At 41.4% G+C, this 25,177-nt stretch overlaps 1 protein-coding gene across 1 annotated transcript; it reads left to right on the top strand.

The window, feature by feature from the left end:
* Positions 1–10,240: 10,240 nt before the first annotated feature.
* On the top strand, positions 10,241–23,947 carry LOC149286370 (uncharacterized). Its single transcript, XM_089494179.1, has 4 exons — positions 10,241–10,411; positions 13,196–13,316; positions 15,012–15,659; positions 23,868–23,947. Exons 1-4 carry the CDS (start codon positions 10,340–10,342, stop codon positions 23,945–23,947), a joined length of 921 nt encoding a protein of 306 aa, XP_089350305.1. The 5' UTR covers positions 10,241–10,339.
* The last annotated feature ends 1,230 nt before the right edge of the window (positions 23,948–25,177 follow it).

Below are 25,177 nucleotides of genomic sequence, written 5' to 3' on the forward strand. Positions count from 1 at the left end.
ATGGAGGCTGTCCTATTGTGACTTCAACCTGATGCTCCTTACCTGAAGGATGCAGGCTGTCCTCTTGTGACTTCAACCTGATGAAGGATGGAGACTGTCCTATTGTGATTTCAACCTGAGACTCCTTACCTGAAGGATGGAGGCTGTCCTCTTGTGACTTCATCCTGATGCTCCTTACCTGAAGGATGCAGGCTGTCCTCTTGTGACTTCAATCTGATGCTCCTTACCTGAAGGATGGAGTCTGTCCTCTTGTGATTTCAACCTGATGCTCCTTACCTGAAGGATGCAGACTGTCCTCTTGTGACTTCAACCTGATGCTCCTTACCTGAAGGATGGAGACTGTCCTATTGTGATTTCAACCTGAGACTCCTTACCTGAAGGATGGAGGCTGTCCTCTTGTGACTTCATCCTGATGCTCCTTACCTGAAGGATGGAGGCTGTCCTCTTGTGACTTCAATATGATGCGTCTTATCTGAAGGATGCAGGCTGTCCTCTTGTGACTTCAATCTGATGCTCCTCAACAACAAGTTATATACATACGGCAACAGGTACACTACATTATTAATTCTTTTAATTAATTGCTTGATGCTTATCTTATCTACTGTAATACTTTGCCTTGAATCTTAAAATTCTCATTTCCATAATTTATTTACTTTTCCCCATTTCTTCCTGAATTGTTGTTCCATTTTCCCATTTATAACTTTAGTTTCTTTGTCAATTATAGATAAAATCATGAAATTCTTTCCTTCAAGTGTCTCGCGTCTAGCAAGGGAGCTGCGGTGACTAGGTACAAAACGATGCCTTCCTCTTCTTGGTTCAATTTGCTTTTTACGTCTTCCGTAATATTTAGTAGAAATAATTTTGGATTAAATTCAATATCCTTTTGCATAATGTCCTGAATTTTAGCATGTATCGCCTTCCAGATTGGGTCGCGTCAGTACACTCCCCCCGCATATGATCATATCTGGTGTTAGGTTGTTTGCATTTCCAGCCATCGCTGTCCTTACTTCCCCCAATCTTGGCTGGTTTGGATGAAGATATGTGCCATCTATAGAATAATCTATAATAAATGTCTATTAAAAGGGCACTTTTGGTAAATTTTAGGTTTTTCATCCCTATTTTCTCCCAACTCTCTAGTGTCATTTGGTAGCCTGTATCCTGCATCCATTTTACCATAATTAACCGATTCTTCCGTCAATTCTATATCTAAGAGTATGTTATTTATTTTGCTTATCGTTTCTTTTTTGTTGCCTTGGGATAGAATTTTATCTAACTCATTTGTTTCCTTTTCAGTTCCTACAACCTTAATATCCTTTCTAAATCTTTCATTGATTTGGTGGTGCGTTAAGCAGCATAATTCTATTCCTTCTTTCTTTCATTCTTTTATTCTTTTCACCCTTTCATCTTCCCCATCATTAATTAAAATATCTTTATAGGTGATCCATTTCCCTTTCTTCCATTTCTCTTCTTTATGGAAGGCTTCTAGTACAGAACTCCATCTTGTTATTTTGTGTGTGTGTGTGTGTGTGTGTGTGCGCACGCGCACACGCACACACACACACGCACACACACACACAGAGACATAATTTTTGTGCCAATTTTTTTAATAATGCTTTTCTTATTAGATGTTTATTGAATTTTTTATAGTTTGTGACACCTTAGTAACTGAAATATGCATACCATCCTCTTTCCAGACCATCTCTTTCTAAAACTAGTAGTCTTTTTTCTCTTAAATTTACCCAGTCCTTAATCCATGTAAATGCGCTTGCATTATAATTAGTTTGCATGTTTGGAAGACCTATTCCTAATTTTTCTTTCAAATTTTGGAGTGCTCCCATTTTTATCCTGGGCTTTCTGCCTTGCAAAATAAATTATTGCCAATCTTTAGACCAGACTTTAAAGGGTTTGTTTGTTGAAATTATAGGGATGGTCTGAAATAAAAATAACCTTTGCCTGAAGGATTGAGACTGGCCCATTGTGACTTCAGGCTGATTCTGATTGACTGAAGGACTGAGACGGGACTTTAGGCTGTTGCTCCTTTCCTCAATCCTTCTGGATTGAGATGGGACTATTGTGAGTTCAGACTTGTGCTCCATACCTGAAGCATTGAGACTGTCCCATTGTGTTCTCAGAATCATAGAATCATAGAGTTGGAAGAGACCACTAGGACCACCCAGTCGAACCCCATTCTGCCAAGGAAGGAGTGTGTTCCACTGTCAAACAGCCCTTACTGTCAGGAAGTTCTTCCTAATGTTGAACTGGAATCTCTTTTCCTGGAGCTTGCATCCATTGTTCCAGGTCCTGTTCTCTGGAGCAGCAGAAAACAAGCTTGCTCCCTCCACAATATGACATCCCTTCAAATATTTAAACAGGGCTATCATATCACCTCTTAACCTTATCTTCTCCAGGCTAAAGATACTCAGCTCCCTAAGTCATTCCTCATAGGGCATGATTTCCAAATCCTTCACCATTTCATTCGGACTCCTTTGGACATGCTCCAGTTTCTCAACGTCCTTTTTAAATTGTGGTCCCAGAACTGGACACAATATTCCAGATGGGGCCGGACCAGAGCAGAATAGAGTGGCACTATTACTTCCCTTGATCTAGACACTATACTTTTATTGATGTAGCATGGAACCGCATTGGCCTTTTTAGCTGCCACATCACACTGTTGACTCATGTTCAACTTGTGGTCTACTTGGACTCCCAGATCCCGTTCTCTTGCAGTTTCATTCATCCAGGTGTCCTCCATCCTAAATCTGTGTATTTCATTCTTCCGCCCTAAGTGCAGTACCTTACATTTCTCTGTGTTGAAATTCATTTTGTTACATTTGGCCAAGCTTTCTAATCTATTCAGATTGTTTTGAATTTTGATCCTGTCCTGTGGGGTATTAGCTACTCCTCCTAATTTGGTGTCATCTTCTGATATGATAAATATGCCCCCAATCCTGTCATCGAAGTAATAGATAAAGATCTTGAATAGCACTGGGCCCTGGATAGAACCCCACTGGACACCCCAATGGTCACTTCTCTCCAGGATAAAAAAGAGCCATTGTTGAATATCCTTTGGGTTTGGCCAGTCAACCAATTACAAATCCATGTAACAGGTACCTTGTCTAGTTTGTTTCATGTTTTTGTTTTATATAATGTTTAATTTGGTTAACTGCTATTAAGGGACATAGCTATGAGATTCTATGATATGGGGTGCACTATAAAACTAATAAATGAACAGGTGTTGCAATCCTATATATACATATTATCAGACATAACTCCAGAGAATGTTAGCCTTTTGGATGCCAGAAGGTTCCTCTCCTTCTTCAGAGCAAGAAGCAACACTTCAGCTTCCTTCTAGAAGATAAAGCAAAAAGGCTTCCAAAAGAACTGAAGTTTTGGGCAAGTCACACTCTCTCAGCCTCAGAGGATGGCCATGTGAAACCCACTCTGAAGGAACCTGCCAAGAAAAGCCCTTTAGAGACTCCCATAAAGTCACCATAAGACCTGGAAACAACTGGAAGGCAGACACCAAGAACAACATTGGGAAATAGGTGCAAGCCTTGCCTTGGGAAAGTGTAATGACTGGGCTCCAGTCAATGGAGGTCTTCTTCAGGCAGAAAAGGAAGGTTTATGCAAATGCAGAGTGACATCACTGCTACGGAAGGCTCTCTTGACCAATCAGAGACCAGGATAAAGGTTCTTCTGGAAGCTTCCGTGAGAAGGAGATATAAGGCCTGAGAGACCAAGAGACAGTTGGGGGAATTGTGTCGGTTGGAGATCGAGAGAGAGAGAGTTAAAGAGCGGATCTTGGAAGTTAGTCTCAGAATTGGACGCTTAGGTTTATTTATTATTTTAATAGCTTGTATGAACTGAATATTATGTACTTACAAATATTGTACCTGCAAGACTCTTAATATCTTGTATGACTTATATTTCAGTTATATTTTGTTATTTATAATAAATACCTCCTTGGAGTATCTACTACTCGACGCTCCTTTTACACGTATCTTGGATCAGTTGATGCTTGGAAGATCAGTAAAGAAGGAGAAATAAGGTTCCTTAACTGGTCCCAGTGTAGGTTAAGGGAAACTCTTTTATAATTCACTGGGTGGAGGCAGCGGGATTTAAGGAATTTGAGGGTCTGCTGGGCTAAGACCCATAATGTCTAAATGTCTAATTAACAATTTGTAATCCACTCTGATAGCCTTTTGGCTGAAGAGAGGGGTATAAAACTATTATTATTATCATCATCATCATCATCATCATTATTATTATTCCAGGGCCGCAGTTTGGCTGCTTGGACCACCGGAGATCATCAGAGTGAGTCAGTTGGAAAAGTCCATCTCACTCCAGAAAATAAAGGTGCTTGAGGGGTTTGTGCTCTACGTCTTTCTGTAATAATAGCTACAAAACTGATAATAGCATTTGGGACATTTAGTCTTTTAAAAACAAATATGGCAGATTTTAATGCTGCTTTAAAACCTCTTTCCATCTGCCAGCTTTGTGCTGGTTTTGGGGGAAATGAGAAAGTGTTGGGAGGGAGGGACTGCCAACGGAATTAGGAGATGCATTGCAGGCTGTGCACAATTTGCAGCCAAGTAAGATCCAAAAGACACGGCAGCAATAGTCCAGTTTGAGAGCGCGTTAACTGCCCTGGCCCAGTGCTAGGGAATCCTGGGAATTGGAGTTTATTGTGGCCCCAGAGCTCTCTGACAGAGAAGGCTCAATGTCTCAGAAAACTACATTTCCCAGAATTCACTAGCACTGAGCCAGGGCAGTTAAAGCAATCTCAGATTGGATAATTGCTGCAGTGTGTTTGGGACTTAGGTGACCCTTGGCAAGTCACACTCTCTCAGCCTCAGAGGATGGCAATGGCAACCCCTCTCTGAAGAAACCTGCCAAGGAAACCCCATCATAAGGTTGCCTTAGGGTCGCCATAAGTTGAAAACGACTTGAAGACAGGGCCGGCTCTAGATATTTGACCTTCCTAGGCAGGAAATATTTTGGCACCCCAAGGGCACGATGTAGAACAAAATGTAGGACGTTCAAGAAAAATGGAGGACACGACCAACTAAAAGCCAACAACGTTAATAAAAAACAATATAAATGCATGTTTCTCAGTCAATCCCAAAATGGAGGACATTTTGACATGCCTATCAGCACAACTCCAAGACCCAAGTTCAAAATTACTAATTCACTGGGATGAGGAGGAGCAGAGAGGCCTCTGGAGGATTCTGTATAGGAAGAAGAAGAAGAAGGGGCTCCTGAGCATGTGCAGAGGCCAGTCAGGGGGAGAAGCCACCGGGAGAAAAAGCTCCTGGTTGTATCTTATTATTACAATTATATGTTATAAGTATTATTAAATTTTATTTATTTATAAAGACATATAAAGGCAGATTTATACAGAGTGTTTCAGGGAGTCTCTATATTATAGCATCAGGAAAACTTGTAGGTGTTATTAAGGTTGGGAAATCCTGTTTGGGGTCCTTTCCAACTTTTGAGCCCTTTCATCCTCCATTTTGGGTTCCCTGAAGGCCTCAAACTGCCAAGTGCTGAGCCAGTGGCAGCCATTTTGTATTCCAGTGGCCATTTTGTGCTGCTTGTGACTGTGGGATTAATGTTCCAGAACCTTCTCTGAGGCCTCAGTTGAACAGAGATACCTCTTTCTCTCCTGAGGCTCCAGAGTCAGAAGGAGGCCAGGCTCCTTGGGCCAAAAGGAAGGAAGTGTGTCCCTTTGTGTCTTTTGTGTCTCTTTTCTGAAGAGGGTTTTCTTATTACACAGCTCTGCTCTTTCTGGGGAACATGGGTTTTTAAAAGGGATCAGAAATGGGGAAGATAGTTTCAATACAAGCCTTATTCTTCTTCTTCACAAACATTGGGCTTTGGCTTCTAAGAGGAGGCTTGAACCCCAAAAAGTGGCTCCTTTGGGAGGTTTTAAAAGTCTCCCCAGTTTCCTTATTAAGAGATTTTGAGGCAAGAAGGAAGGAGACAGACCAAAATAACTCATATTACCAAGAATGAAACAAACAAACATACAAACAAACAACAAGAAGAATAAGGATTAGACAGAAAAACAAACTGCTTATATTTTAAAAAAGCAAAACCATTTTTAACAGGATAAAAATTTGACTTGGGTGCTTCTATCCTTTTACAACCAATTTAGGCGGTATCTGCACTACAGAAATAATCCAGTTCAAAACCGCTTTAAGTCTCCTGGTTCCATCCTATGGAATACTGGGATTTGTAGTTTTTTGTGGCATGAGAGCTTTCTGGCAGAGAAGGCTAAGTTTCCCAAAGGTAAAATCCCAGGATTCCATAGGAATGAGCGGTTAAAGTGGTGTCAAAGTGCCTTATTTCTATAGTGCAGATGCAGCCTTCTTGGGAAAGGAGCTGATGATGGGGAAAAGAGGAGGAATGCAGAAGGAAACGAGGACGGATGGACGGATGGAGGGCCACCTGCAGCTGGACTGGCCTCCCTGAGCGGTCAAGACCTGAGCTGGGTTGTGGACGATGGGCACTCTTAATATTAATAGTAATATCATTCACTATTGGTTGTAATTAAGGAGGGGATCAGGTTCCTCCTTTCAATAGCATCAGGAAAATGTTTAGGTGTTGTTAAGGTTTGGAAATACTGTTTGGGGACTTTTTGTGTTCTCACAGCCATCGGGTGCCATCAGGAAATCTTTTCATTTGGATCAGAAATCCTGTTTGGGGTCCCTTCCGACTTTGGGGACCTTTCATCCTCCATTTTGGGTTCCCTGAAGGCCTCAAACTGCCAACAGCCAAGCGCTGAGGCAGAGACGGCCATTTTGTGTTCTGGCAGCCATTTTTTTTCCTTCTTATGATGGTGGGGAATAATGTTCTGGAACTTTCTCTGAGGCCTCCTCTGTTGAACAGAGGCTCCTCTTTCTCTCCTGAGGCTCCAGGGTGAGAAGGAGGCCAGGCTCCTTGGGCCAAAAGGAAGGAAGTGTGTCCCTTTGTGCTTCTGGCCCTCCATTTTGGGGCAAAGGAATGAACGAAAGAAGGAAGGAAGGAAGGAAGGAAGGAAGGAAGGAAGGAAGGAAGGGGCCTGTGGGGGTCTGAAGAAGGGAGGCAGGGACTCAGGGTCAGTGGGGAGGCTGGGCTTTGGGGACTGGGAGAGAGAAGTGGGAACGAGACCCTCCTTTGGGCCCTAGCTGTGGAGGAGCCACCGCTCCTTGCCTCCCCCTTTGGGAAAGGAGACCCCCTCAGCCCCCTGGACTCACTCCTGCCACTCATTCCTAGAATGGCTGGGACTCAGGGGAGTTTCCTAGGCATTGTCTCCTTCTGCCCTCCATGGCCATTGGCACTGACCTTTCCCCATTGCCTTCCCTCCCTCGGCCCTTGGACCTCCTCCTCCTTCGCACTCAGAGCAACCCTTCTCTGCGGCTGAGGAGACGGACTCTGACCCAGGGAAGCTCCGGCCATAAAGGACTGCAGGAGAGGCCTTTCTGGGGCTGCGGGAATCAGGGTCTTTGTACTGAAGGTAGGCCTTTATTCCTGGAACTGAAAGAGGACCTTTGTGTAAATGCTTCAGTCCAGGATTGTGTGGAAAGGTTGCAGCTGAGAGAGTGAGCCCATGCTTTGCAGGGATAAAGCCCCAAATTCAGTCTCCGGCAGCATTGACTTCCCAGAATGTGGAAGTGAGATTTCCAGACCCCAGACACACAGTGCGCCAGTGAGTCCTTTGTGTGGGGACTGTGTGTGTACGTGTTGTTTACTAGAACTTTGTAAGATATTTGTTTGACTGGGTTTATATAATGAATTTCCATAGGTCTTCATATCCCCAAAATTAGCATGGTACAGGATGCAATCTTCACTCATAAACCTATACAGAAGAAGCAATGGAAATACAGTATAAACTTAGATATCTGAAACAAAGAAATTTTTAACAAGCTAACAAGCCAGGAAGATGTCTTGCCAATAAAATAAGGAAGGTAAAAGAACAAAACAACATTACAGAAATAAATAAAGATTGAACATTAACATCTGGCCAAAATAAAATTAAGAAGACCTTTCAAGAATCCTATGCTAAATTGTATAAAGGATCTCAAACATCTAGAGCCAAAATAGAGGAGTTTTGGGGAAAAGCTGACTTAAAGCCACTTTCAGACCAACATAGAAATATATTAAATGGACTGATCACAACAGCAGAAATCATGGAAGTAATAAGAAAAAGTTTTTAAAAAGGGAAAACACCAGGACTGATGGCTTCACCGCCAGTTATTATAAAGTATTTGAGGATCAGTTAAAACCACTCAAATTAATGATAAATGCCATCAAAGAAAACCATTACCTTGAAACATGGAAACAAGCTAATATAACTTTGCTGTTAAATGAAGATAGAGATGCAACTGATGTAAAGAGCTATAGGCTAATTTCCTTATTAAATATGGATTATAAAATATTTTCTATGATTTTGGCCAATAGACTCAAAAAAGTTCTTAAAGACTGGATTCAAAAGGACCAATCGGGATTTCTCCCTCACAGAAAACTCAGGGATAACATACGAAACATCTTAAATATAATTGAATATTTTGAAAGGCACAACAAATAAAACCTTGCCCTTATCTTTGTCGATTTAGAAAAGGCCTTCAATAACATAGGACAGGATATGTTATTTGCAACACTTGAAAAATGGAAATAGGACCTTCTTATTTAAGATGGATAAAGGCAATGTATAAAGATCAAAGAGCCAAACTAATAGTTAACTATAAAAAAAAGAAGGAATTTAAGGTTTCTAAAGGTACAAGGCAAGCTTTCCCACTATCACCCCTTTTGTTCATTCTGATCCTTGAAGCACTGAATAATAGGATAAGATTAGAAAATAAGATTAATGGAATAAAAATTAAAAACAACTGAGTTTAAAATGAGAGTCTTCTCAGACGACATTTGTATTCCCTGGAGAACCAAGAAAAGAGCACAAGACAATTGATGGATGTAATAGTGGGATTAGAATATGTTTCAGAACTAAAATTAAACAGAGACAACACAACATTAATAACAAAGAAAAGACCTAGAAAAATGGGGAAAATTATACCTATCGCTATTAGGAAAACTATCACTGATCCAAATGAGTTTACTTCCTGAAATACTGTTTCTGTTTCAAGCAATAACCATCATCCAGAATGAAAAACCATTGAATCTATGGCAAAAGGAAATCTCAAAATTTATTTGGAATAAAAAAAAAGAGCCAGGATAAAAACAAAAATACTTTGTGATGAGAAAAGTAGAGGAGGGCTGGGTTTACCAAACTTAAAACTTTATTATGCTGCTTGTTGTTTAGTTTGGATTAGAGAATGAGTTATTGGGAATTGTGGAAGCCATGCTCCATGTTCATTCCATGCCTGATGAGAGTGTTGGGTGCGAGGCATTGGAGAAGCATCCAGCTGTGTTTCTCTAGCCAGAAGAAAAGGAAGGCCTTCTCCTCTGAGGGCCACTGGGGAGGTCAGGAGGTTTCAGCAGATGATGCGCTCATTTCACATCTAGCTACAGGGACATAGCCAGGGTCCTCTCCAATTCCCCATCCCCTGACCCCCCTCCACTCTCACAAGGCATGGAGTGTCAGGACCATGGTGAACAGGTCTGAGGAAACGACATGCATGTGGCCACTAGGTGGAGCTGTTGTGGAAGTCATTGACAGCTCTAGTGGCAGTTAGATGTGTCAGCATTTAAACAGTGCATCATTGGAATGTTGATGCAACTGTCAACTGTCATTCTCAACTGTCACTGAGGAAGAGTCAGACAGTGTGTGCCTCAGAGTGGGTTGTTACTGGTGTGGATGGTGGAGGGTGTCGATGTATATAGTGTTGTACACAGTGGAACTTCTTATATGAATAAAAGCCTCATCTGAGAGAAGATTACAGTGTCTCTTTGCTCGCTGAGAAAGCTACAGGTGTTTCTTCAGCTCACAATCTACTGACTACAGTCAAGGTGGAGAATCTGGCACCATACGTTAACGTGTTGCCTCATGTGCTGCGCAACATAGCAATGTCAAAAGTGTTTTAACAAAAGTGTTGTGTAGGGGAGCTGCAGTGAATCTATGCTAGGTCCAGGGGACTTTTTTTGGTGAAGAGGGAGGAAAGAGATACCCACCTCTGCATTGGCTCAAAGGAGTCATATGTCACCGGCGTATCTCACTAGCAGCATGCTGTTCTCTGTGTCTTTGAGTGGTGCAGGATTTCTTGACAAACCAAGCCTAACCCTAGTCTCTTTTCTCAGGAACTTCATCTTGGCCTCCTTGTACACAGCTAAGGGGCATATTTTGCTGGAAGAGACCCAAGTGCAGGGCCACCAGGAACACCCCCCCCACCCGCCCACCCACCTAATGGCAAACACAGAGGCCAAGCAGAGGGAGTTGGGCTCCAAGAGAAAGAGGCTGTCGAAGTACAATTCTTTGGTGAGTCGCCATCCTGACTATTAGCTTCATTTGTGTCACTGCTGGGGCAGCTCATGAAAGCAAGCGGAGAACATATTGTCCTAGTTTGGCAGAGAAAGTCCTGGTTAATCCTCGGTCACCCCACTTTTCAGAGGCTTTCAAAAGTGTAGGTTTCTCTCTCCTCCCACTTTCCCCCTTCTCCTCAGCTGTCTTGGGTTGCTGCAAAATGACTTCCAAGCAGTTTTCACCCCATCAACTCAAAAGGGGAGAAAGGAGAGGAGATAAGTTGCCAGGGTCTTCCTTTTTGGTTCAGGAGGCTGAGGCAAAAGCAAACTGCTGTGCCCTTCCTAGTTTGTGTGATCTTCCTCATAAACAACTTTGGCCATCCTCACTACCTTCTGGTGTTGCTTGTCCACATGTGCCTTGCTTTTCCTGTCTGTGAAATGTTGGGGATATAGGAGACCATCTCTGGATCTAAATTGGGGGTGGGCCCAGTGGCCCTCAAGTCCAGAGTGCTCCCCAGAACTGTTGTTTAAAAATGACATTTGCCTCTGAAATTTGGTAAGAAATGGCTAAGTGCACCATAATTCTTTTGTAGCTAAATGTACTATATGTTTTGGGAATGTCAGTATCCTTCCTCATCCATCCTCAATATCCCAGCCATGGCCTAAATTATACTGTTTATTATATTGTATATTATGTTGAAAATATCTGAGATAAACTGGATCTCAAAGGCAGTACCTTTTTTGCATATGTATGATGGGTATGATGGGCACAAATGGGACAAAGTCTTTAATGAACATCTATTGAGGAAACCTTTCATTAATAACTGGCTAACTGTGAAAAAATGCTTTACATTGGACTTTCACTTTGGGTTTCCCCACAGGAGGCTTTTTTAGGCCAATGGGGAAAAGATCAGAAATGGATAAGGTACAGAGACATATGAACTCATGATAATGAAGGAAATGTTATATTAAGATTAAAGGAAGAAATCATAACTAAAATAGGCCATATTAATTGGTTGAATTATATTCAACTTAAAGAAGGAATCATAGAATCGTAGGGTTGGAAGAGACCATCAAGTCCAACCCCTGCCATGCAGGAATTCACAATCAAAGCTTGCCCAACAGTATGCAAAGCAATCTTGTAGCACCTTGAAACCAACTAAAAGGAAGAGATTGGCAACATGAACCTTCATGGACTTGTGCCCAATTCATCATGTGCATGATAGACCTTGTCACAATAGGTCTACCAAGCCAGATTTACAAAGGATAAGAGTTTATTTGGTTTTGAGAAAGAAGATAACAAATATTAATGAAAGAAGATGAAAAAATATATTATGTAAAATATATAACATCTTACTGAAAAGATCCCTTGAAGAAGTGGAAATTAAAGATTCTATGACAAAATGGGCAAAAGAGTTGGGATACAATTTAGACTTGGAAAAATGGGAAGAAGCTAGATTAAAAACAAAATAATTACTGTAGCACAAAAAATAAAAGAAAATTATTTGAAAGTTGTAAATAGATGGTATCAAACACCATGCTCACTAGAAAAAATTATAAAGTAAAGGATAACCGGTGTTGGAGATGCCAAAAAGAAATGGATACATATTTACATGTGTGGTGGCAAAGCACATATATAAAGTCTTTTTGGGTGAAGATTCATTTGGAAATAAAGTTAATATTAAAAATTGATTTTGAGTTTGGACCAGAACTATATCTGTTAAACAAGACCTCATTACTAGACCCAGAGGAAGAAAGGAAATATTGGGAAATATTATTATAGTTAATATCGGCTGCAAGAAGGATAATAGCATAGAACTGGAAATTACCTATAATAAACCCACAAATAGAGACTTGGCAAAACGAAAAACAGGAATTGAAAGATCTAGACCAGGGGTAGGCAACCTTTTTGAGCTGGGGGCCAGGTTGCTGTCCCTCAGACAACTGGGGGGCCGGAGCCAAAAAATAAATAAATAAATAATTTTTAAAAAATTAAATAAATAAATAAACCGGGACAAATGTAGGACAAATTTTTCAAATGGAGGACACTTTTTAAAAAAAAATATTGAGGTCATGCAAAAAAATTGCTGATTTTTTTAAAAAATGTTAATATAAATGCATGTTTCTGAGGCTTCTATAGACAATTGCCCCCCTTGCCCCCCTTGCACGCCTCCTCCTGATAGGCCAAAGGCCCCACACCCTCACGCGAGAGGCCAAAGGCTCCAGCGGCAATCGGAGGCAGGACCGGGCTGGGGCTGGTCCCAAGGCCTTGCTGGGCTGCATCCGGCCCGCGAGCCGCAGGTTGCCTACCCCTGATCTAGACAGATTAACAGCATTAATAAACAAGAAAAATATGGTTAAAAGGGAAAGGATTGGGAAGCTATAAGACTTTATTTAGTGGCTGCTCACTAAGGAGAGCTACAAGAAACAAAACCTTTTTATTCATACCTAGAGATAAGGGAATAAGATTTTGTATTAAAAGATAAAATTATACAGTTTCTTGTGGAGAGTTATCAGGTAAAAGCCTAATATATAACAGATTTATAGCTTGTTGATATATGTTTTTGTTTATCTTGTTGTAAAAATGCAAGCTTTGTAAATATATATATATATATATATATATATATATATATAATCATAAAATGAAAAAAAAAGGCAGTAGCTGTTTTCTTGCCAACAGAATTTAAAGTTTATTTCCAGGACTGAATTCTGAAGTGATGAAATAATATTTGGATGCACCATGTTCTTTCCTCCCCTTTTGCTTAGTCACTCTCTGGATGAGGGCTATTTTCTATTTCAGGTGACCTTTGCAGATGTGGCAGTATATTTCTCCAAAGATGAATGGAATCTGTTGACGAAGAAACAGAAACTTTTGTACAATTATGTAATGATGGACAATTATGAGAATGTGGCTTCTGTAGGTAAGGAACCTGAATCCATTGCTCTTTCTATAAAGACTGAGGGCCCTTTCATACTCTATTATCATGTCGCTATGGTTCCACTATAATTGTAGAATCATTGAGTTGGAACAGACCACAAGGGCCATCTAGTTCAACCCCCTTCTGCCATGCAGGAATACATATTCAAATCATCCCCAAGAGATGGCCATCCAGCCTCTCTTTAAAGACCTCCAAAGAAGAGGACTCCACCAAACTCTAAGGGAGTATATTCCACTGTCAAAGAGCTCTTACTGTCACAAAGGTCCTCCTAATGTTTAGGTGGAACCTCTTTCCCTGTGGCTTGCATCCATTGTCGTGTCTCCTTTTTTCTGTAGCAGAAAAACCAAGCTTGCTCCTTGCACAACATGACACCCTTTCAACTATTTAAACATAGATATCATATCCACTCTTTATCTTCTTTTCTCCAGGCTAAACATAACCAGCTCTCTAAGCTGCTCCTAATAGAGCCTGATGTTTTCTAGACCCTTCACCACTTTGGTTGCCCTCCTTTGGACATGCTCCAATTTGTCAACATCCTTTTTGAATTTTGGGGCCTAGAACTGGACACAGGATTATTCCAAGTGAGGTCTGACCAAAGCAGAACAGAGTGGCACTATTACTTCCCTTGATCTAGAAACTATTCTTGCACAGTGGAACCTCGCCATACGCGGGGGATCCGTTCCGGATCCCGCCGCGTATGGCAATTTCCGCCTATGCTCAAGCCCCATTGTAAACAATGGGGCTCGTGCACGGCGGCACGGAGGTGCGCGGGGCGCAACGGGCATGCGCACCCATTCAACTGAATGGGACGCGCCGCCCCTTGCGCCCTGCGCGTGCGCTGCGGCTTGAGCACATATGCTCAAGGCCGTGTATGGCACGCCCGCCTATGGCGAGGTTCCACTGTATTGATGCAGCCTAGAATCACATGGGCCTTTTTAGCTGCCGCATCACACTGTTGGCCCATGTTCAACTTGCAGTCTACTAGGAGTCATAGATCCCTTTCAAGCCTAGTTTAATTGTGATAGCAACATCCTGTAGAATATTTGAATCTGTATTTCAGTGAGGCACTATTGCTCTCCAGTTTCTAAGGATTCTAAAAACTCCATCCTAAACTGCCAATTCTAGGATTTTGTGGGAAGGAAGCATGGAGATTAATGCTTTTCTCACCCAAATGGTATTCAGCACATCCCTGAGCAACTTTCCTACCTTTTTTTGACCCCTCTTCCATCCTTTTAATGCTCTGTAGAGTCTTCCTGGGGGAAAGACCTCCTTGGGCCTTCAATGGCTCAGAGAGGGCCCAGTAGTGGCAAAATGGCCTCCACTTCCCCAAATGGATTCTGTGGGATGTTGAAGGGCAAAATATTATTTCATTGCCCCTAGGCAATACAATGTGGGGTTGCCCCTGAGATCTCCTCCAAACCCCATCAGTAGTCCATGCCTGTCTTATATATGTTTTAAGGCTGTTTTAAGGCTGCTCCCTGGCACTTGACCCTCACCAAAATTGGAGTCCAGGTCCCAGCCCCCTTACTCTGCCTTTGCCAATGAGTTATTGGAATGTGACTCCAACTTACTTTAATATCAATTAGGGAGGAGTAAACATAGGGCTAAATCTTGGGCTAACACTTTCCTCTGTTAACTCTGATATTCAGTATTATCTGTCATTATCCTTCTTTACAGAAGAACTTGTCAGTCATGGGAGAGTCCACACACCAGAAAAGCCATACAAATGCCAGCATTGTGGGAACTGTTTTTCTTTTAAGTCGAACCTACTGACACACCAAAGAATCTACAAAGCAGAGAAGCCATACAAATGCCTGCATTGTGGGAACTGTTTTTCTCAGCACTCAAACCTACTGACACACCAGAGAATCCACACAGGAGAGAAGCCATACAAATGCCAGCATTGTGGGAACTGTTTTTCTTTTAAGTCGAACCTACTGACACACCAAAGAATCTACACAGGAGAGAAGCCATACAAATGCCTGCATTGTGGGAACTGTTTTTCTCAGCACTCAAACCTACTGACACACCAGAGAATCCACACAGGAGAGAAGCCATACAAATGCCAGCATTGTGGGAAAGGTTTTTCTCAGAAGGCACACCTAGTGATACATCAGAGAGTCCATACAGGAGAGAAGACATACAAATGCCAGCATTGTGGGAAATGTTTTTCTTTTAAGTCGAACCTAGTGAGACACCAGAGAATCCACACAGGAGAGAAGCCATACAAATGCCAGCATTGTGGGAAATGTTTTTCTCTGCAGTCACACCTAGTGATACACCAGAGAATCCACACAGGAGAGAAGCCATACAAATGCCAGCCTTGTGGGAAAGGTTTTTCTGGGAAGTCAAACCTAGTGACACATCAGAGAGTCCACACAGGAGAGAAGCCATACAAATGCCAGCCTTGTGGGAAAGGTTTTTCTTGGAGGTCAGGCCTATTCGATCACCAGAGAGGCTACACATCCAAGCAGTGAACAAACATTATTTTTGTAAATAAGAAATACAAAAATATTTATTCAATCCAGCGGTGCTAAAAGGCCCTTATGATTTTATATCTACAAGTTTTCTGTCCATACGCCTGTGTATGTTTTAAAGTTATGTTTTGTTAACTTTAGTTTTTAATTGCTACTAGTAAAGATAATTGCTTTGGGTTATAAAATTGGCAGGGGATTGTGGGTCGTGGTTTAGGTTAGTTAGATGGGGTGCTGGGATTTGTTGCAGCTAACTAGAATACCAATGATAGCATTCAAAATTTGTGGGATGTTGGCCGACAAAAGTTGGGGACTGGTAGTAACACAAAGGGAGAAAGCTTCTTCGAATGCTGGGGCAGGGAGAGAGTGTGCGTGTGAGAAGGATGGCAAAGTGGGGCTGGTAAATAGTGGAGGATAGATGGTGGGAATTGTAGGTGGGGGCTAGGTTTGGTAGAAGGTTGAGTTTTAGCTTTAGGGTTTTCAATATATTCTTTGGCTTGGGGAGGGCAGTTCTGGCTTAAAAAGTGAATTTCTGACTATGTGTTTTCAATAAAGTTCTTTGCTATTTCAACACACTGGACTTGTGAATTTGCGCAAAACTGACCCGTTCTTCTGTCTTCAGTCATCAGCTCCATTCCCAACCATAAGAACAGAGGAGGCAAACACACATACATCTATATATATCTATGTATACCTATATACCTACAGTATACACAGAGAGACTATTTCCAAAGCAGAACCTTTCTTTCCTGCCTTTCCTGGGCTCCATTGCGGCCTCTTCAAAATCTCTTCGAAGGAAGGAAGGAAGGAAGGAGGGGCTGCTGAACCCCTGCCGAACTCATTCCCTTCCCTCAAAAGCCGACAGTGGAATAAACAGCAGCATCAGGAATGATTTGATAAATAAGCAAGGCCTTTTTAGCTGCCATATCACACTGTCGACTCATGTTCAATTTGTTGGCTACTTGGAATCCTAGATCTGACCTGACTTGTCTCGTAAAATTCATTGCATGGCTCTCACTAAAGACAAAGGTCTGTGTCCCATTGTATCCAGCCTCCTTAGTGGCTTCCATTCTAGTGGGACAGTGAATCCATTTTGGTTTTAATCATGACTGTCCAAGGCATTGAATTTATTGGGGGGAAGAGAGTTCAGTAAAAAGTTTGCGGTGGATTTACTGTTCCCCTGCCCTGACCTCTGTGACTCTCCTTGCAAGACAGCCAGATGCGAACATGCTGCCCAACTCTAAAACACATGGAAATTGCATAGGCTTCTTCTGTTCCTTGTCAGTTAGTTCCAGGTCGTCGTCTGATTCTATGAGATCCATGTTTCTGTAGCCATGCCAGTAAGATCCCAGCGGCAAATGTGAGTCATCCTCCAATCCGCATTCAATATCCAAATGGGCTGCTTTGACTCCGTAGGTCAGAGAAAACCTGTCCATTTGAACAAAGAGTAGAAAGATGAGCTGGTGCCCCTTTTCCATATTGGGGCTTTTCTCCTAAGGCCAAGAACCTATTGCATAAAAGTGTCCCAGACTCACTTGGCTCCCTTCCTCTGGGTCAGAAAGAATTGTCTGGTTCACGATCACCGTCTCTTCTTCATTTCGCATGATGCCTTTGTCATTCATCTTAAGGCCAGAAAATTTTGTGGAGGGACCTTTCTCCTTTTGTCTGGGGAACTTTATAAGAACAGTCTAACAAATAAATACAATTTTACCTTAGCAAATTAAGTGAAATTCAGAAGAAGCATCATAGGATCTATCAGGCAGAACTCTCTTCATGCATGTAACCTTTTAACAGGTTCGCTAGTGGTCAAGTTGAAGGCAGTTCTTCATTAGTCTGTGTTCAAAGGAGGTTTGTCATAGGCTACCTCCACCATAAAACTGTGGATGAAAAAGCCCACCAGCCTATATGCCTAGAAAAGAAATTGAGGGCACCTTCCTGGTAGGATTTTTCTTGAACTGCCTCCCAAATAATATGTCTTCTGTGAAAGATTACAAGCCTTGTGTTTTTTAAGGAGCAAATCTGTGTCTAAGCATGGCCATGGAAGAGGTTCATACATTTCTAAATGGGGTTGAGAAAGTGGAAGGAGACACAGTGTTCTCCTTCTCTCTTCTTGCTTGATCTTGGGGTCATTTAGTGGAGATGGGAAATTCAGGACAGACAACAGCAAAACAAAAACCACATTTCACACAGTTCATGTAAACTTTGACAGACGGTGACTTCCATATTATTGGGGCATTGAATTTCCTCCAGGTTTTCATCCATGGGGCTGGAGCCCATTTCCAAAATAGAGTCAGCACCAGAGAGAGCTCAGACTAAAAGACAGAGCAGATTCACCAACCCACTAACATGGAAGTCTCCATTCACTACTGTCTATGTGACATAACTCCAAGCCATTGTCCTCCAATGTCCTCTTTCCCTCCCAGTTAACATTTGTAGATTATCCCTTGCAGATCTTGGAGAACGAACTTCCAACCAAAGGAATGGCAATATCCTTATTTTACTAATATGTGTTCTTTTTTAAGAAATGCTTTTGTTCATTCTGCATTTTGTATCCTAAGCCACCTTGAGACCCACCCATGGGAGAAAGGTGGGATGAAATGTAATAAATAACACAACCATACAGTTCAAAGAACGTACAATAGGAATGAATGAATAAGAAGGATGCTTTCAGGTGAGATCAACCAGTCCAACTTGTGATGCCTTCACAAAGCAGGAGTAGGTTCCACTGTAAGAAAGACAGTACTCAAAACACTAACATAAAATAGGAAACAGGCAAACTAACCCAGAGAAATGCTCTTGTCCTGAGGTCTCTCCTCCTTCTCTCAGCCTCAACTGACTCAACTCCCACCTTGGCCAAGATTCCCAGTTCTTTCCAGGGAAACCAACCAAAGAAACACATTCTCCTTGGTTCCATCTGACCACTTCTCCATGAGTCCAATGACATGGGTTACATTTCTCTTAATAGGATGATTTCAACTGCTTTTTAACCTTTCACAGTCAGCTCTCAGGATCCACAGATTCTGCATCTCAATATATCCCCAAAAAGCCAACCTTGATTTTGCCATTTTGTGAAAGGCGCATCATACTACAACCCCATTGTTTGTAATAGAACTTGAACATCCACGGATTTTGGTTACTAAGTGGGGTCCTGAAACCAAACCTCAGCAGATACTGAGGTCAAACTGTAAATAATGTTCAAATTCTTTTTATTTTCAGAATAAACAGCCATACAATCAATAAAATTACAATTCAAACATACATCACACTTGTTCTTATTTTTGTTCTTATTATTACCATCTACATCTTGCTCCTTCCTACCTCCTTTATTCTTTAAACCGCATGTGAAGACTAGATTGGGTGGAGAGGCTGAGGGGAGAACTTCTATCTATGCAGAGCAGCCGGGGTATCAGTATCAATAACAGTGTCAGTGACAGTGAAAAGCCCTAATCTGGAAAGGCCTGCCAAAAGAGATCCATTTTAACAGCCTTTTAAAAGGCTTCTAAGGTGGTGATGTGAAGGATCTCTTCCAGAAGGTCATTCCAAAGCCTAGGAGTGCCAGAAGAAAAGGTCCTCTGGGTTGTTGTATCCCAAGGGTAGGCAACCTTTTTGAGCCAGGGACCGGGTTGCTGTCCCTCAGAAAACTAGGGGGCCGAAGCCAAATAAATAAATAAATAAATAAATAAATAAATAATTTTTTAAAAAAGTAATTAAATAAATAAACTGGGACAAATGTAGGACAAAATTTTCAAATTGAGGACACTTTTTTAAAATGGAGGACACACAAAAAATTGCTGCTTTTTAAAAAAATGTTAATATAAATTTATGTTTCGGAGGCTTCTATAGACAATTGCCCCCCTGGCCCACTGCTTGCCCCCCCCTGCCTGCCGCTTGCTCCCCCTTGCCCACCTCCTCCTGATAGGCCAAAGGCCCCACGCCCTCACGCGAGAGGCCAAAGGCTCTGGCGGCAATCAGCAGTGGGACCAGGTGGGGGCCGGTCCCAAGGCCTTGCCGGGCCGCATCCGTCCCATGGGCCGCAGGTTGCCTACCCCTGTTGTAGTCAATCTAGCCTTCTTGGGCTTCAGGAGACTGTTTCCAGTGCGAGAGGATTGTGTGGAAGAAGGCACTCCTGCAAGTAGTCAAGACCCAAGCCATGAAGGGCTTTAAAGGTTACAACCAAAGCGTTCGATTCTGTTAGGTAGGATTTTATGTTTTGCTTACTAAAAATTATGAACATGGGAAATAACTTTGTGAGGAATGTGGAGGAAATATATTCTAAACAAACAACAAGATTAATATTAAATGGGGAACAATCAGAAGATTTTGATATTAAGAGAGGAACAAGGCAAGGCTGCCCCCTCTCCCCCCTCCTGTTTATTATAATACTGGAATATTTGTTAAATAATATTAGGAGAAATAAAGAAATCAGAAGATTTAGAGTAAAAGGAAGAGAACTTAAAATACAAGCGTTTGTAGATGACTTGTTGGTTATAGTGGAGGAAGCCCTCCGGCATGTGGAAAGTTTGATGAAGGAAATAAATGTGTTTGGCAGGTTATCTGGCATTAATATAAATAGAGAAAAGTCTAAAATAATCACTAAAAATATGACTAATATTGAGAAAGAAATATTGCATAAAAACGGGATGTGAAGTGACTAAAAAGGTTAGATATTTGGGAATATATATTTCGGATAATAATATGAATCTATACGATAATAATTACAAAGAAATGTGGAGCAACATCAAGGGAAAATTAAATAAATGGAAGTATCTAAATCTATCGTTACTGGGAAGAATTAACGCCATCAAAATGTCAGTCCTACCTAAGATTCTATATCTTTTTTCAAATTTACCAATTAATATCAATAATAAAACGTTAGATCAATGGAATAAAGATTTAAAGAACTTCATTTGGAAGGGGGGCAAAGCCAGAATTAAATGGAACTGTTTGAAGGAAAGGAAAGAAAATGGAGGATGTGCGCTCCCTGATCTTAAACTGTATAAACAAGCCTGGAATCTGAGCTGGTTGGAGGAGTGGATTAGACTAAAAGATAAAGATATATTAAATTGGGAGGGTGCGGATCTTAGGTATGGCTGGCACGGATATCTTTGGTATGGTTAATAGAGACTTCTATAATAATCCGATAAGGAGGGCCCTGATGAACACATGGAAACTAATCAAAAATAAGTTTTATATAAATGTGCCGGCATGGGTTTCAACTCAGGAAGCCTTCGCTAACAGATGGGATAGGCAAGATGAATGGATAACATATAAGGACCTGCTTGATGTTAAAGATGGTAAGGAAATATGTATTAAAACTAGGGATGTGCTTTCAGGAGAAGGGAAAAATCTAAATTGGTTTAGTTATTACCAAATAAAAATGAGATTTGGTAATGATAAGAAAGGAATTGGAATTGAGACAAAATTATCAGAATTAGATAAACTTCTTTTGGAAAATGAGGAAAAAAAGATAACTAAATATTATAATATTTTAAGGCAAAGAGACTTAGGCCTGTTACAGACTGCCAAAATAAAGCTGCTTGGGGTCTCTTTGGAGGTATGCTATTTAAATGATGCATAGGTCCTAAGAATCCGGAGGTCGCGCCAAAGCCACACTCCATTCCTAAGCACAGGAGTGCAGCTTTGGTGCAGCTTCCAGATTCTTTGGATGCATGCATCATTTAAACAGCATGCCTCCAAAGAGACCCCAAGCAGCTTTATTTTGGCAGTCTGTAACAGGCCTTAGAGATGGAACCGATCAATCAATACATGGTGGATTGGGCCAGGGACTTTGGAAGAGAAATCCCCATGGAGGCATGGGAAATGGCGTGGAAAAGGACAAATGGTTTCACAAAATGTTTAGATTATAAGGAGAACTTCATTAAGATCAGTCACAGATGGTATTATACCCCGGCAAGATTGAAAAGAATGTTTAAATTAGAGAGTGATAAATGTTGGCGATGTCAAAAGGAAAAGGGGTCAATGGTGCACATGTGGTGGGGATGTGAAAAGATAAAACCTTTCTGGAACAATATACATGATATAATCCAACAGGTATTTAATATTAGTTATAAAAAGAAACTGGAGATTTATTTACTAAATATGACTTATTTTGTGAAAAGAGAAGATGAAAGAAGATATTGGAAAATAATTTTATATATGATAACGTCAGCGAGATTAATCATAGCTAAACATTGGAAAGACTCCGAAGAGCCGCAAATTGAGGAATGGTTGTCAAAATTAAATAACATCAAGCAGTTAGATTTGATCTCATATAGACTTGACGAGGATAAAAAAGAGAAAATGCAACTGGAATGGGAAAAATTAATGTTATTTTTGCAAAAAAGATGGGGTTTGGAGGAAAGACTGGTCGAATGGATAATATAAATGAATGTAGGTCACTATTAAAGAAATATTTGTGTGTGAAGTGGAAAACAAAATATTTATGACCAGGGAAATATAAAGCTCTTTTGGTTTTTCTTAACAAGGCTACAGATAGTTAAAGATGTTGGGAGAATACACAAAAGACTATGCAACACAAATTGTTTGGCTTCTTTTTATTTTTCACCTCTTTAAGGGTTGTATATAAGATTAGCAAGAAGGTATATAGAAAGATGTTAGTAGTATAAAGAAGATTTGCAAAGACAGGAAGTTATTAAAAAGGTTTTTTTTTTATTGATGTGAACAAAAGTTTTTTGTTTGATGTGAAACAGTAAATAGATACTGTGTAATATTGAAGTATTGCTACAATGTAATATTGTTCAATATGGTTTATTGTGTAATAATATGCTATGTAGTACACTCTTACCCCGGGATACGAATGCGCCGGGATACGAAATTTCCGGGTTACGAAAAAAAAATAATAAAAAATATTTCCGGGTTACGAAGGTTATTCCGGGTTACGAATAACCTTTTGGTGCTTTTCGGCGCTATTTCGCACCAAATTGCGGCTTTTCTCCATTAGCGCCTATGGCTTTTTCGGCTTACGAAGCCTTCCGGGTTACGAAAATGGCGGCGGAACGAATTAATTTCGTAACCCGGGGGCCGAGTGTATTTTTCTATGTAAAATTAATAAATAATAATAATAATAATAATAATAAATAAAGGATACAACCAACACCTTGTATCTTGCCCAGACACTAATGGGCAGCCAGTGCAGGGATTTAAGAACCAGTGTAATGTGGGCAGTTGTAGAAAATACAAACTACAAATTCCATGATTTCACAGGATGTTGCTATAAAAATTAAACTGGAACCAGTGCCCCACGCAATGTAGCTTTCTAGAGCACTTACCCCCATTCTATAGGAAGGGCGATGTGTCCTTACCCACAGAGGAAACATTTTCATAGGTTTCCATCATCACCTCTTTGTACAGAAATTTCTGCTTTGGACTCAAGAGTGGCCATTCCTCCTCTGTGAAGAAGACTGCCACATCTCAAAAGGTGATCTGCAATAGAAAGCACCCTTCGCTGAAAGACAGAGGATTGTAAATAACACCCCCACTGCATCCTAGTCAGTCAAATTCCCAATGGCTCCACCACAAAAAAGGAGGTCTGGACACTAACTGTCCGGAGGTCTTCTTTCCTCCAGTTTTTTCCACAAAGGAGGAATTGAGGGTCCTTTCTCTTCTCTCCCTTCCTTTGGAAGCATCTTGGTTCTTTCCACACCTGCAGAAAATACAAAGTGTTTTTATGTGCACATATTTATGCAATCTTTCACGGACCACTGAAAATACAATTCAACAGCACTAAGGGCAAATCAATCCTGAACCTTCCCTAAAATTCAAAATAAATCCATTGGAAAGCAGGATATAAATTAGTGATTATATTATTATTATTATTATTATTATTATTATTATTATTATTACTTTTATTAGTCTCGTCTCCAAACCCTCAGAGACAGAATCTAGTGAATGCTGAAATACTAAGACAGTTCACTGGGCCTTTCGGGGCGTAGAGACCAGCATCATTAGCCGGAATGAGGGCGAAGATGGCGTCTGCACAGCACACTCCCTGACTCTTCACGCATGCTGGTTTGACGCTGCACACTGCACCACATTGCAGGTGATGACACAGTGTTCCTCTGGCGCTACATCCAGATGACGCAGTGCCAAAGGAGTGCAGAAAAGTCACACCATTGGTGAATATGGCACTTTCCCCCTGGCACAGAAAGGGGCTCCTTTTTGCACCACGGAAAGGCTACATCAGGGCCACAGCGTAGCCTTATCATAATGCAAAAAGGAGTTGCAAAAAGCAGCATGTTTGCCCTGGCCCTGATCTGGCGCTAAAAGGGGCAGCTTGTACATCCCCTTAATTTCCAGAAAATGGGGCTAGGATTGGAGTCCTAGGGTTGGCCCCAGCCTTCATCACTCCCAAAGAGGTCAATAGGAGGAGGGCTGGGTAGGACTCATGTGTCTGATTGATTTTAATGGGTCTATTTTTTATTTTTTTCTTAAAATAAGCTACATAAAATCATACTGTATAGATAGACAGCAATAACAACAACAACCCAATAAGAACCATAGCAATCACAATATTAAATGTCTATATTTAATGTTTCCCATTGCCTTCTTCTAAGGCTGAGAGAGTGTGACCCAGTCATCCAGTGAGTTTCTGTGTTGGAGCTGAGATTCAAACCCTGATCTCCAAAGTCATAGTTCCACTATGCTCAAACCACTAGGTGACATTGGCTCCTACAACATGGACATCATTTCACTGGGCCATTGTATGTCATGGACTTGGCCCAGCTTCCTCATCCATGGAGGTCAGCCTGAGATCACAATGGGATAGTCTCAATGCTTCAGGCAAAGGGCATCAGACTGAAGTCACAATGGGAGAGTCCCAATGCTTCAGGCAAGGAGTATCAGCTGCCCTCGGTTCGCCTCTCACATCTTCCTCCTCCGTATCTTTAACTTGGGCACCATCCACTTCATAAGGTCCTTTAATTCCTTTATGTCTTCCTCCATTCGATAAACGTCTACCTGGGGTTCTTCTGTCCTAGGGTGGCTATCAAGTGACTCCCCCACTGCCAGGTCCCAGGCCCCCAACGGCCTTCCTTTCCCCAGTCTGGGGCCAGAAACCCAAATCCTCCAGTGGTGGCCTGGGAAGTGTGAGCTTCAGGAGGTTTCCCAGTCTTGGGCTTGGCCCCTAGTTCCTCTGAAGAAGACACCACCAGACTCTCCAGAACCACCGGGTTCTCCAAGGACTCTTCTTCTTCCTGGGTCTCCATTGGAGTTAAAAGTGTTATACTTTGCAATCGGTGAGATCTGGAGTCAGTCCTGTGCTCAAAAATAAATCTCATTTGAAACAAAAGAAGCTTTATTGATGAATCCAGGCAGAAACATCCATTAACACCTTTTTGCAAAGTCTGAAGT

The sequence above is a fragment of the Sceloporus occidentalis genome, unplaced genomic scaffold (genome assembly GCF_023333645.1).
Source record: "Sceloporus occidentalis isolate IW3139 unplaced genomic scaffold, rSceOcc1.0.p SCAF_69, whole genome shotgun sequence".
In the NCBI taxonomy this organism is placed as follows: domain Eukaryota; kingdom Metazoa; phylum Chordata; class Lepidosauria; order Squamata; family Phrynosomatidae; genus Sceloporus; species Sceloporus occidentalis.

Excerpts from the sequence above, each read along its gene's own strand:
- LOC149286370 (XM_089494179.1), top strand. The coding sequence starts at position 10,340 with ATGGCAAACACAGAGGCCAAGCAGAGGGAGTTGGGCTCCAAGAGAAAG. Across the intron at positions 10,412-13,195 it reads TGTCGAAGTACAATTCTTTG|GTGACCTTTGCAGATGTGGC; the intron begins GTGAGTCGCCAT and ends TTTCTATTTCAG. Across the intron at positions 15,660-23,867 it reads GCCATACAAATGCCAGCCTT|GTGATGACACAGTGTTCCTC; the intron begins GTGGGAAAGGTT and ends ACCACATTGCAG.